The 14,525-nt window shown below is 33.9% G+C and overlaps 1 protein-coding gene across 3 annotated transcripts in view; it reads right to left on the bottom strand.

The window, feature by feature from the left end:
- SEC22A (SEC22 homolog A, vesicle trafficking protein) overlaps positions 1 to 14,525 on the bottom strand; it is a 71,056-nt gene that overhangs the window by 39,303 nt on the left and 17,228 nt on the right. For 2 of the 3 annotated variants that reach the window (XM_028091326.2, XM_028091327.2), the window contains exons 3-4: positions 11,078 to 11,241; positions 9,695 to 9,889 (exon numbers count right to left, since the gene is read on the bottom strand). In XM_028091326.2, the coding sequence (XP_027947127.1) occupies positions 9,695 to 9,889; positions 11,078 to 11,241 (359 nt within the window). The remainder of the gene's footprint in view (positions 1 to 9,694; positions 9,890 to 11,077; positions 11,242 to 14,525) is intronic. The other variant, XM_028091329.2, reaches the window with a different exon arrangement.

The raw sequence follows: 14,525 nt of genomic DNA, 5'->3' as shown, positions 1-14,525 counted from the left end.
TATATAACACATTTCTAAACAACTCATGGATCATAAAAGAAACCAAAATGGAAATTAAGAAGCATTTTATTATTTTTTAGATTTATTTATTTATTTGACAGAGAGGGACAGTGAGAGAGGGAACACAAGCAGGGGGAGTGGGAGAGGGAGAAGCAGGCTTCCCACAGAGCAGGGAGCCCGACGCGGGGCTTGATCCCATCCTGGGATCATGACTTGAGCTGAAGGCAGATGCTTAACGACTGAGCCAACCAGGCGCCTCAAAAAGGATTTTAAACAGTATGAAAATGAAAATACAATACATTAAAATTTCTGAATGTAGCTAAAGCAATATTAGAGGGAAATATATACTACTAAATGCCTATTAAAGAAAGATCTCAAATAAATAACCTCCACTTTTTTTTTTAAATAACCTCTACTTCTACCTTAAGAACCTAGAAAAAGAAATTAAACCCTAAGTTAGCACAAGACAGGGAAGTAATAAAGATCAGATCATAAATCAATGAAATAAAAAACAATAAAAAGTCAATGAAACCAAAAGCTGGTTCTTTAAGAGAATCAATAAAAATGCTAGGCTCTAAAAAAAATAAAATGCAAAACTCAAAAATTTCCAATATCAGAAATGAGAATGGTTGTATCACTACAATTCTACGGATATTAAAAAGAGATTATTAACTTATGCCAAAAAATTCATTAACTTAGGTGAGATGAACAGATTCCTTCAAAAAAACAAACTACTAAAACTCACTCAAGAAGCAGATAACTTGAACATCCATCAAAGAAATTGGTTTATAGTTAAAAACCTTTCCACAAAGAAAACCAGAGGCTCAAAAGGCTTCACCATACTGAACAAAGAGGAAGAAATAAAAATTCTACAGAAATATTTCTGAAAAAATTGAAGAAAATGGAATATCTCCCAATTTATTCTGAGGCCAATGTTATCCTGATAGCAAAACCAGACAAAAACATTACAAAAAAGGAAAACTATAAACCAAATCCCACATGAAAACATATATAAAATATCTAAATAAATTTTAGCAAATTGAATCTCACAATATACAAAAAGGATATTATGACCAAGTGGGGTTTATCACAGAAACGCAAGGTTGGTTTAACATTTGAAAAGCAATCAATGTAATTTACCACATAAAGACTTTAAGAAGAAAAATCATACAATCATCTCCATAAATTTAGACAAAGTATTTGACACAATACAACTTTCATTTCTGATACAAACCACTCATCGAACTGGGAATATAAGGGAATTTTATCAACTGGATAAAAAAGCATTTACATAAACCCTAAGTTAACATCATATTTAACTGTGAAAGACTGAATGCTTTCCCTAAGATCAGGAACACTGCAAGGATAGCCACTCTTGCCATTTCATTCTTTCAGTATATTTTTGTTAAGCACAGAATTCCACATTTGCAGTTATTTTCTTTTATCCTTTAGAAGATACCATTAAGTGGTCTTCTTGCTTCCAGAACTCCTATGAGAGAGAGAGACAATGTGTGTGTGTGTATGTGTGTGTGTAATGGTTTGTGTTCATGTAATCCAAGTGCCTGGTGATTTATGCCGGTTATTTCATTGTTTACCAAACATTCTATTTTCAAAATATTGTCGTAGATATCATTTGAAGCTTATGTGACAATTTCCTCTAGGAAAGATGTTTGCTTCTGCCAGGATCTTTGGAGCATAGCACTGTGGAATTCACTCAATCCAATTTTAGAGATCAATATGATTCAAAACTAAGCTGCAGTCCTCATAAAAGACTGTCTACTTCATATTCCTGTCAACCCATATTCCTAGAGTGCTGACATCCAAACCCAAAGCTAGGGGGTTGTTCATGAGGTCCATCAGCTTGGCAGACGCTGCTTTCTAATCCCTGTCTCCCTAGTCTTGAGTGGCTGCCAGCTGTTCCTTCCAGAACTGGTAAAAGCCCCAAAAGAAAAAGTAGCTCCAAACATTAAGCTCATCTCCATAGGCCTCCACCCTCTTCTGTATCCCAGTAATTCTTAGTAATCTTGTTGGATAGCCAAAGACTTTGGGAAGACTACATTTTAAATTAAATTCTGTATCATATTAGACCTACATATTCTTTTTTAGACCTACATATTCTATAGAATGTATACGTTCCATTCAGCTTTCCTCCTGTATTTTGTGGAACTATTGGTCTGAACTGCCTACTCCATCACTACTGGAAGTAGAAGTCTCAAAGTAATAACCCTCTCATTTATTACTGATTTTAAAAATTGAAATATAATTTGAATACAATAAACTTTGCCCTTTAGAAGTATATAATTCAGGGGCACCTGGGGGGTGCAATCAGTTAAGCATCCGACTCTTGATTTCGGCTCAGGCCATGATCTCAGGGTCATGAGATCAAGCCCCACATCGGTTTCTGTACTGAGCATTGGAGCCTGCTTAAGGTTCTCTCTCTCTCTCTGCCCTGCCCCTACTCACAAGCGCACATGCGGTCTCCCTAAAAATAAAAGTATATAATTCAGAAGTTTTTAGTATTCACAGAATTGTGCAATCATTATCTAATTCCACAATTTTCATCACCTCAAAAAGAAATCTCAAAACCATTAGTAGTCACTGCCTATTTCCCTGTAGCCCCCCAGCTCCTGTCAACCATTAAACTACTTTCTGTCTCTATGGATTTGCCTATTCTGGACATTTTGTATAAATGAATCTATAAATATATGGCCTTTTGTATCTGGCTTCTCTCACTTAGCATAATGTCTTTAAGGTTCATCCATGTTGTATCATGCATCAATACTTCATTCCTTTTTTACTCCTTAATATTCTGTTGCATGCATATACCATATTTTGTTTATTCATTCATTAGATGATGGATGTTTGGGTTATTTCAACTTTTTGGCTTCTATGAATAACAGTGCTATAAATATTCATGTACACATTTTTATTCAGACTTACATTTTCAACTCTCTGGGGTATGTACCTACGAGTGGAATTGTGAGGTCATACAGTAACTCTAGATTTACCTTTTTGAGGAACTTCCAAAGTATTTTCCAAAGTAGCTCACCATTTCACAACCCTACCAGCATTATAGGAGGGTTCCAATTTCTCCATATCCTTGCTAATACTTGTTACTATTTTTTAAAACTACAGCCATCCTAGTGGGTGTGAAGTGGTATCTCCTTATCATTTTGCTTTCCATTTCACTGACTAATGTGGAACATCTTTTCATGTGTTAGCCAGTTGCACACTTTCTTTGTGTAGAAGTATTTATTCAAATCCTTTTCTCATTAAAAAATTGGATTATCTTTTTATTGTAATTGTTGTGTTACTTATATATTCTGGACACAAATCCCTTAGGAAATATATGATTTGTCTGTGGATTATCTTCAATTTATTGACAGTGTCTGTTGAAGAACAAAATTTTTAACTTTGGGGGCATCTGGGTGGCTCAATCAGTTAAGTGTTAAAGTGTCTGACTCAATCTCAACTCAGTTCTTGATTTCAGGGTTGTGAATTCAAGCCCTGCATTGGGCTCCACACTGACCGTAAAGCCTAGTTAAAAAAAATTTTTTTTTTAAACTTTGATCAAGCCCACCTTAATTTTTGTTTTTTTTCCACTGTGCTTTTGGTGTCAAATCTAAAAAAACACTGCCTAACACAAAGTCACAAAGATTTACATCTATGTTTTCTTCTAAGAGTTGTATAGTTTTAGTGGTTAAATTTAGGTCTTTGATCCATTTTTAGTTTTTAAAATTTTGTGAGGTAGGGGTCCAACTTCATTCTTTTGCATGTGGACATCCACTTGTCCCAGCATCGTTTGTTGAAAAGTCTATTCTTTCACCACGGTCTTGGCATCCCTATTAAAAATTAATTGACCATAGAGTAAGGGTTTATTTCTGTTTGGAAGTGTGAATCCTCCAATTTTATTCTTTTTCAAGATTATTTTGACTATTTTTGGTCCCTTGTATTTCCAAATGAATTTTAGTATCAGCTTGTCAATTTCTGCCAAAAAGATAGCTGAAATTTTCATAGAGATTCTGCTGAATCTACATATCAACTAGAGAAGTACAGCCAGTTTTAACAATATTGTCTTCTAATCTATGAACACTGACCACTTTCCATTAACTTAAGATTTTTAAATTTCTATGTTTTGTAGTTTTCATTGTAAGGAATTTTCTTTCTTTTAAATTGCACACAATACGAAGTATAATCTGTCTTGTTTCAGCCAGTAGTTGCTAGGATTTTCTTAATTTCACTTTCAGATTGTTCATTCCTAGTATATAGAACATAACTGATTTTTGTATATTGATCTTGTACCCTGCAACCTTGCTAAAGTCATTGGTTTTAATAGGTTTCTTTTAGTGGAATCTTTAGGATTTTCTATATTCAAGATCATGTCATATATGAAGAGTTATTTCTCCCTTTGCAATCAGATGCTTTTTTTTTTTTTCCTTTTCCTTGCTTAACTGCCCTGTCCAGAACCTCAAATACTATGTCAAATAGAAATAGTGAGGGGTGCCTGGGTGGTGCAGTTAAGCACTTGACTCTTGGTTTCAGCTTGGGTCTGATCTTGGGAGTCATGAGGATCAAGCCCAGTTTCCAGCTTCACAATCAGCATGGAGTCTGCCTGAGTTTCTCTCTCCCTCTGCTCCCCACCCACACTCACTTTCGCTCTCTCAAATAAATAAATCTTAAAAAAAAAAAAAAAAAACTACTAGGAGCAGACATCCTTGTCTTGTTCCTGATCTTAGGAGAAAGCATCAATCTTTTACCATTATGTCTGAGTTTAGCTGTGGGTTTTTTGCAGATGCCTTTTATCAGGTTGAACAAGTTTCTACTCCTAGTTTGTTCAGTATTTTTCATAATGAAAGACTATTGGATTTTTTTAAATGCTTTTTCATCTACTGAGATGACCATGTGATTTTGTTTTTTATTCTAATGATACTGTATATATTAATTGATTTTCAGATGTTAAACCAACCCTGCATTCCTGGACTAATCCCCCTTGGTCATGGTATACACTAATTTTTATGTGACTGGATTTGGTTTGCTGGCATTTTTTTGAGGACTGTTGTAAAAGTCCTCAAAAATAATAAAGAGATATTATTAGTCTGTAGTTTTCTTTTCTTGTGATGTCTTTAGTTTTGGATTAGGATAATACTGGCCTCAAAGAATGGGTTGAAAAGTGTCCCCTCTCTTCTACTTTTTGGAAGAGTTTCTAAAGAATTGGTTAATTCTTAAACTGGTAAAATTCTCCAGTGAAGCCATTTCAACCTAGAGTTTTCTTTATCAGTGGTTTCTTTTCTTTTTCAAGATTTTATTTTTAAGTAATCTCTACACCCAACAACCCGAGATCAAGAATGCCATTAACCCATTTAGCCAGCCAGGCACCCCTGTCAGTAGTTTCTTTCTTTCTTTTTTTTTATTCCTTTCTGGAATTTTATTTTTATTTTTTTTTAAGTTTTTTATTTATTTATTTTTAAATTTATTTGACAGAGAGTGTGCACACACAGGCAGGGAAAGCAGCAGAGGGAAAGGTAGAAGCAGGCTCTCCTCTGAGCAGGGAGCCTGATGCAGAGTTCAATCCCAGGACCCAGGGATCATGACCTGAGCCGCAGGCAGACACTTAACTGACTGGGCCACCCAGGCACCCCAACAGTTTCTTATTAGTAATTTAATCCCTATTCTTGGATACAGTTTATTCAGATTATTTATTTCTTCGAGTCAGTTTTAGTAGTCTGTGTATTTCTAAGAATATGCCCATTTCATCAAAGTTGTCTAATTCATTGTCATACAACTGTTCCCAGTGTTCCTTTAAACACCTTTATTTTGTAAGATCAATAGAAATGTCCTTTCATTTCTGAGTCTAGTAATTTCTTTTTTTCTTTGTCAATCTAGCTAAAGGTTTGTTAATTTTGTTTATATTTTCAAAGAACTAGTTTTTGGTTTTATTGATTTTTCTCTATTCTTCTATTTTCTATTTCATTTTCATTTCTGCCCTAATCTTATTTCCTTCCTCCTCTTTATTTTAGATTTAATTTGCTTTTTTTCTAGTATCTTTAGGCAGATGGTTAAAGTATTCATTTGAGATCTTTCTTTTTAAAAAATATAGGTATTTATAGCAATAAAATTTCCCCTAAGTACAACTTTAGCTGCATCTCAGATTTTGTTACATCATGTCTTCATCTTCATCTCCAAATATAAATTCTCCTTTTGATTTCTTCTTTGAGCCATTTATTATTTAGGAGTGTACTGTTTAATTTCCATATATTTATGAGTCTCCCAAATTCTTTTATTAATTTCTAATTTCATTCCACTGTAGTTACAGAATATATTTGTATTATTCTTAGCCTGTTAAATTTACAAAGTTTTTGTTTTATAATGGCTTAGCATAAAGTCTATCCTGGAGGAGAATGTTCCATGTGCACTTAAGAATATATTTTCTAATATTGAGTGTTCTGTAGTTGTTAGATCTAGCTGGTTTATGGCGTTCAAATCTTCTGTTTCCTTGTTTATCTTCTTCCTAGTTCTATCCATTGTTGAAAGTTGGGTATTAAATCTTCAACCATTACTGTTGGTCTATGTCTCCCTTCATTTCTGCAAGGCTTTGCTTCATGTATTTGGGAGTTCTGTTGTTAAATGTTTATAATTGCTACACATTAAATCGATTGACTTTTTATCACTATAAAATGTCCTTTGTCTTTAGTAGCAATTTTTGTCCTAAAACCCATTTTGTCTAATATCAAAAAGCCACTCCACCTCTATTTTGGTTGCTATTTGCATTGCATTTTTTTTTTATTCCTTTTACTTTGAATTTTTTTCTATCTTTTGATTTTTTTTAATCCACTTTTATAACTGCCAACTTTGACTGGAATGTTTCATCCACTCACATTTTAAAATCTAATCTCATTAATTATTGACACAGCAGATTTACATATACCATTTTACTTATTTCTATATGTCTCATGCCCTTTTTTGCTCTATTTCTCCTTGACTCTATCACTGCATTAAGTGAATGTTTTATACTGCAGCACTTTAATTTCTTTAATGATTTTCACTATTTTTTGAGTGATTTGCTTAGTGGCTACTCTAGGACTTACCATATACATCTTAACAGAAATAGCTTCATATTTATACTAACTTAATTCCAGTTAGCTATAGAAACATTACTCCTATAGAGCTCTATTTCTTTTCTTCCCTTTTTGTGGTATTATTGTATACAAATTACATTTATAAACATTGCAAACCCCAAAATACACTGTTACAATTATTACTTTACATAATTTTGCGTCTTTTAGAGTAGCTAAGAGGACCGTGATTATATTTTTGTAAGTTTTATTAATATGAATTCTTATCACTTCTGGCTTTCTTCATTTGTTCCTGTGGATTCAAATTGACATCTGGAGTCATTTCTTTAGCCCAGTGTAGTTTTGCTCCCATCCAGCTCCTTTGTGCTGTTATGAAAAATATATATTACATTTATATATGTTATAGGCCCAACAATACATTAGTTTTATACACTTGCTTTTTACATCAATCAACAAAAGAGAGAAGAAGAAAAATGACTATCTTATAATTACCTTTCCTGTTGCTCTTTGATTTTTTTGGTGTGGATTCAAATTACTGTCTAGATCACTTTTCAGCCTAAAGAGCTTCCTTTAGTATTTCTTGTAAGATGAGTCTGCCAGCAACAATTCTCTCAGCTTCTGCATATCTGTAAATGTCTTTATTTCACCTTAGTTTTGAAAAATAGCTTTGCTGGATATAGGATTCTTGACTGATAGTTTTTTCTTTCTTTGAGCATTTTGAACATGTTGTCCCACCGCCTTCTATCTCCTCTGTTTCTGTTGAAAAGTCAGCTGTTAATCTTACTGGGGTTCCCTTGTAAGTGACAAGTTGTTTTTCTCTCGCTGGTTTCAAGATTTTCCCATTGTCTTGGTCTTCCAGAATTTTTAATATGATTCATCTATTTGTGGATCTCTTGCATGGTTATTTGGAATTCACTGAGCTTCCTGGAGGACTAAAGTTTTTGAGTAAATTTGGAAACTTCTCAGCCATTATTTCTTCAAATACTTTTTCTGCTCCTTTTTTTCTCTCCTCTCCTCGTTCTCCCATCATGCATATGTTTGGTATGCTTAAGTGCCCCACATTTTCCTGAGGTTCTATTCATTTTTCTTCCTTCTTTTTTCTCTGTTCTTTGGACTACACGTTTCTGTTAGTTCAAATATACTTCTGAGTCCCACTAGTAAATTTTTTATTTCAGGTATATTGTTCAATTCCAGAAGTTCCATCTAGTTATTTTTCTTTATAATTTCTATTTCTTTATTGATATTGTCTATTTGATACAACATCATTGGGATACTTCCTTTACTTCTTTAATCATGGTTTCCTTTAGTTCTCCGAACATAGTTATAATGACTACTTCGAAGTCTTTGTTAAATCTGACATCTGGGGGCACTTGGGTCGCTCAGTCCTTAAGCGTCTGCCTCCAGCTCAGGTCATGATCCCAGGGTCCTGGGATCAAGCCCTGCATCGGGCTCCCTGCTCCGCGGGAAGCCTATTTCTCTCTCTCCCCCACTCCCCCTGCTTGTGTTTCCTCTCTCGCTGTGTCTCTGTTAAATAAATAAAATCTTTTAAAAAAAAAATCTGACATCTGATCATTCTCAAAGGCAGTTTCTATTGCCTGCTTTTTCCCCTAGTATATGGATTATACTTTCCTCTTCCTCTGCATGTCTTGTATTTCTTTGTTGGAGATTGGACATTTTAGAAAACATAACAACTATGAGTACTGATCCGCTTTCTCTCTCCTGGGGCTTGTTACTGGTATTTGCCTGTTTTCGTGTTTGTTTCCTGATTGACTGGATTATTTTACTAAAATTTGCATCCCCTTTTCTCCCATAATTTGAAATAATCAACCCAAGAAATGTCGTGTTCAGTCCTGAATGCCTCATTTGAAGAATACTAATAAACTAAAGCACATACAGAAGCAGCTTCCAGGATGGGGAGGGTTTCAAAATGTCACAGAACAAAAGGCTAAGGAAACTGATTATATCTGAAGTCGATCAGAGTAATAGGATAGAAAGGACACAGAGTTACTGATTTCAAAGTTCTGAAGTGATATTCTGGCATAGCTGAAGAGCAGAGAAAAAGTCACAGACCTTAGACAAATTGGTATTACATGGTATTCTTTAAACAAGCAATTCAACAATGGCATATGCTACCTTAGACACTAATGAGGTTTCCATTTTTAAAAGCAGAAGTTTTTTATCTGTCACAACTATTGAGTATGGTATTTCTTGTATGGTAGGATAGGTTTGGGTAGATAATTCCATTTTCTGTGATAATCACGAAACCTGGCCTTGAATGTAACCATTCTGACATAATGCAAAGCACTTTACATATACATAAATATATATTTTAAATAAACTATTATTCACCTCTTGAAAACAAATTATGAAGAAATATGTAGGAAACAATTAAGAAAAATTCTTAAATGTTTCCCTAGCAAAGAGTTTCTCTGAGACTGCTATTTAAAAGTATTTTCCTGATTAGTCATATATCTGGTAGATTACTCTATAAACCATTGGGAGAATTACTTTAAATTTCTGTATTCTCTCACATACTTGCATTAAAATATTAATTAATTTACAAGAATTACTCAGTTCTTATAGAAGTTTTTTTAATGAAATAATTGAGTTCCATAACTCACCAGAAGAAATCTTACCAGCACCTTTATAGTCAACAGAAAATGCAGATGTGACTCCATTGGCCGACCCCAGTTCACACATGGAAATTTGATAAGGGGGCCTCAGCTTGATTTCCATCTGCATGTCAGACAGATTTATCTTTGTTGAAAGAGACCTGGGATTATTATATCGCTGCTTGGTCCTCTGAATGAAGTTATCTATGTAAAATAAAAAATAAATTTCCTTGCAGTCATTTGTTAAGTAAATAATTTGAGAGTGTGATGTTTATGGAATAAATTCTGCAGATCAACAGTTTAATTTGTTGTCCAAAACTATTCAATTTGTCATTGAATATTCAAATATTATTTGTGTTTAATAGTTAATACATCATGGAGTCATCAGTGTTTCACTCTAGAAATTATATTCTAGAAATAATTATAAATAAAATAAGGATTTAACACCACATGACTGTGATAAATAAAATAAGGATTTAACACTACATGACTGTGACACTATTTCTACTATTATATTCACTTCAAGGAATTACTTTAAATTTTTACAAAAAACAAAAACAGCTTTAATTTTAAACCAAAGTCTTAATTTTTATAGGGATTCATCTCTCATAAAAGATTAAGTCTGTCAGTATTTACCAATTGTAATCACATAAGAACATATACTGTAAATTGCATGTTCTTATAAACCTGTTTTCTTATTTATTGCTTACACCATTAGAATGTATGTTTTAAACAAATTTAATGAAATCAATAAAAGACATTTTCTAAATATCTTCCAATTTTACTTTCATTACTTACAACTTGGTTTTACTTTTTTCTCCTTCTACACCAGGAGTCAAGCAAACTAATGCCCAGAGGCCAAACTGAGCCTGCTGATTGCTTATGCAAATAAAGTTTTATTGGAATATAACTATACTCATTCATTTATGTATTGCCTATGGCTGCTTTCAAGCCACGATGGCTTGAAAGGGCTGGGTAGTTGTGACAGCGACCATATGGTCCTTACAGCTTAAAATATGTACTATCTGGTACTTTCCAGCAAATGTTTGCCAACCTCCATTCTACATTAAGCAGACTATAAAAGATTATCACATAAACACAGTACTCTGAATCTCTGGCTTATAAATTTCTCATTGAGAAATTGTCCTCTGGGATTAATTCTTTGTGCCAATAATCATGATCCCCTCCGCAGCCCAAACACATTTTTTTTTCAAACAGGCACCCAAATGAAGAAGTTGCCATAATTTATAGACCACCTGTCAATTTATTCTATCAAAAGCAAGGTAGGAGAATTTTCTGAGTTTTTCCCCCAGCCTCCAGTATTACATGAAAAATTGCTTATAACTGGATGGAGAGAGGATAAGGAAAAGGAAAAAAAAATCAGACCCTTACCAAATTCAATGAAACAGTATGGTCTGACAGCAGTATTTGTCTTCATCATGTTATAAGTAGTAATGAACTCCTTCTGAAGCTCATCCAGGAAAGAGAAGGCCAGAACATTCGGGTAATTTTCAGTGCACAACATCATGTAGCTCACTCCCAGAGAACTAATAAAACTACAGTGTAAAAAACATTGGTTTTAAAATTTCAAATTAAATTAAGGTAATTCATTGCTTCAAAAGACTGGTTCTATGCTACCATAAACTGCTGCTACAGTGGCAATGAAGATATTAACATTTATTATATATTCCAGCAAAAAAAAATTAAAGAAACCAAAATATAATATTACTTTCAGTTGCAGTTAAAAACAGTAGACAAAATAATGGAATGTACCTACAGAAGGACACATACTATAATTCTAACACTTCAGTCATTTATCACTTGGGGTAGAAAGCAGGGAAAAGAATATACAAATACGTAAGGGTTACATATAGCTTAACATTTAACTATTCAACCTAGTGGAACTTAATCTTGTTTGAATCAAGAACTCTTTATAGAGATTCTGATTAAAGTTATGGACACTCTCCTCAGAAAACTGTCCAAACACAAAACCTGGCACACAATTTCAGGTTGGTCACTGACCTCCTAATGTCATCCACTGATTCCAGAATCAAATCCTCTACTCCACATAATGATGAATTATGAACCACTGGTGAAATAAGAGTAATTTAGGAGTTTATAACAACAACAAATAAAATAAATGGGGTAGAAAGGAGAACTGCTGCCTACAGCAGAATGCTGAGTACCAGCTGGTAAATGTGTAGGTAGTGCTAGAACTGGAAAAATCGGCATTTTGCCACCAACGTAGTGAAGACTGGATCAAGCAAGGACAATCAATGAATGGTGAATCCAGGTGGAACTTTTGATGAGAAGCAGGAAATTTTGCATGGTTTTAAAATGTCTTATTTGTTGCAAGGAGAAAATATTTATTATACAGCAGAAACTAGAAAACATCTTGACTGAGCACTCTAACATTACTAATGAGCGGTAGATGGACTTCCTGTGCCTTCAGTTGTGATATCCTCAGAAAAACAGAGCAGCTATAAAGTATTCTAGCTAAGAATGCATAATCTGAATCTAATCATGAAAGAACATCGAAATGATCAACATTCTATTTTAAAAAGGGGGAGGGCTATATTCTTTAAAAATCTCAATAAAGGCTGTGTAAATGTTTCTGATCAAAGGAAGCTAAAGAGACACAACTAAATGCCAATACCTAACCCCAGTCTGGATCCTGTGCCACAGAGGGGGAAAATGCTATAAATGACATCCCTGGGTCAACTGACAAAAATGGAAAAAAGGCAGTAGATTAAAGTAGGATATCAGTATTTCTAGAGCTGATAACTGTACCATAGTTAAGAGAAAATCCTTAATCTTAGAAGATACACTTCGAAGTAGTGAGGAATAAAGGGGCATGGTATTTTAAGTTTCTCTCAAATGATTCAGACAAAAATAAATCAGATAGGGAGGCAGATTAAAATGATAAACTAAATGGGGTAAAATGTTAACAAAAGGTGAATCTGGGAATAGGTATTATGTATACCTTTCTTATTTATACAGTTTTTCTCTAAGTTTGAAATTATATCTAAATAACAAGTTAAAAAAATGTAAACTTCTTTTAAGCACTGAAATGTTCAAATTAGCCCTGTTCTCTAGAAAAAAAAATTTCTGAAGTGTATAACCCCTACAAGAAGCAGAGAATGGGACACAAATTAACCCTTCTTAGTGAATCATCTAAACATTCTTTTATAGAACTGTCAATGTAGCTCATCTAGATCAGGGGCAGCAAACAGAGCATAAAGGTTATTATCTCCCACTCCTGTGAAAGACACTGCTAATCTATCACAGCAATCCTTACTGAACAAACCCAGATCCAAACTGGAGCCCCCTCCCCTCTTTCTTCTCTAATAATGTAGAAGCAGAATTTTTTATTTTAAATTTAATATATAGAATATATTCACATGGTTCAAATTTTAAAACAATGAAAAATGAAATAAAGTGTCTTTTCACTACCTCCACCTAAAGATACCCAATTCTCTGTCCCTCAAGCAACTCATGTTATTTTTTTTTAAGTAATCTCCACACCCAACGTGGAACTTGAACCTACAACCCAAAAATTAAGCCATATGTATACTCCACTGACCAAGCCAGCCAGGCACCCCAACTCGTATTATTAAATTCTTATGTATTGTTCAGTGAGAGTTCATGCTTCCCTCCCTCCCTGCCTCCTCTTTTCTCTGTTTCTCTATATCTTTCTTAAAAGACCATCCAATGCAGCCAGATAATATGGGGTTGGCACCATTAATCACCTATTATTAATGGTGTGGAATATACTACTAGGAAAATTGTGCTGGTTTTATAGCTTCTGGAATAACCTGGAATTCCTTTCTGAAGTTCACCTAATACAGTCATTTGATGCAGTGTTTTTCAAACTGCAACTTGTGACCTATTAGAAGGTCATAAAATTAGTGTAAACTACATAAAGCATTTTCTTAAAAATTGAAACAGAAAATATTGGAATTTTACATTGTTTTATAAAACTTTTTAGTTTCCTATTTGTATATAGGTAATATTCACAAACTAAAATGTATCTCTTGGGATGCCTGGGTGGCTCATTTGGGGTCTTGGGATCGAGTCCCATGGGTCCTGGGATCAAGTTCTGTGTCGGGCTCCTTGCTTATAGGGAGCCTGGTTCTCCCTCTGCCTGCAGCCCCCTCTACTTGTGCACGCTCTCTGACAAATAAATAAAATCTTTAAAAATAAATAAAATGTATCTCTTATGAATCATAGTAAAAAAAGTTTAGTGATATATACTGCATTTTTCTATGAAATTAATAACTAAATCAAAGGCAACGAATGTTCTTCCCAAGCAATGTTCTCTTTCCAAAAAATCTTCACTATCACTAAAAATTCTTTGACATGTCACTAGCATTCAAATATAGTCCCCAGTAACCTGAGTTGGGATAAAACACAATTGGTGATTGCTTTCCACATACTCAGAACACCCAAGTAGCTACCTAGGAGTTGTTTCGTTAGCCTCCAAAAATATGACTTTTAGACTTCAATATTTTGTGTTATGGTAAAATTTTGCTGTATTTCCATAGTAATAATAAAGTGAACCACAGACACATACACGACAGTTTATCCCAGTTTCTCTTGCTTGCACTTAGTTAACTAGAGAATTATTTATAAAATAAAGAGAAGCCTGTGTTTTTAAGATTATATGTCAGCATTTTCAGAGAATCTCTCTTCCAAAGCCTTTACTTTACTATAATTATGTGATATTCTCTGAAAAGGCCATAAAGTACTCTATAATATTATGGCTTTTCATAGTGAATTTAGGCTTATGCTATTGTCTTTCTTTGAAATGCAAAGCCAGTTTTCCAACAGTACATACAAG

This window comes from Eumetopias jubatus, unplaced genomic scaffold, assembly GCF_037043125.1.
Source record: "Eumetopias jubatus isolate StellerSeaLion01/CBP00866 unplaced genomic scaffold, mEumJub1_p1.0 scaffold_1, whole genome shotgun sequence".
NCBI classification, from domain to species: Eukaryota; Metazoa; Chordata; class Mammalia; order Carnivora; family Otariidae; genus Eumetopias; species Eumetopias jubatus.
This window is presented reverse-complemented; position numbering and strand designations above follow the sequence as displayed.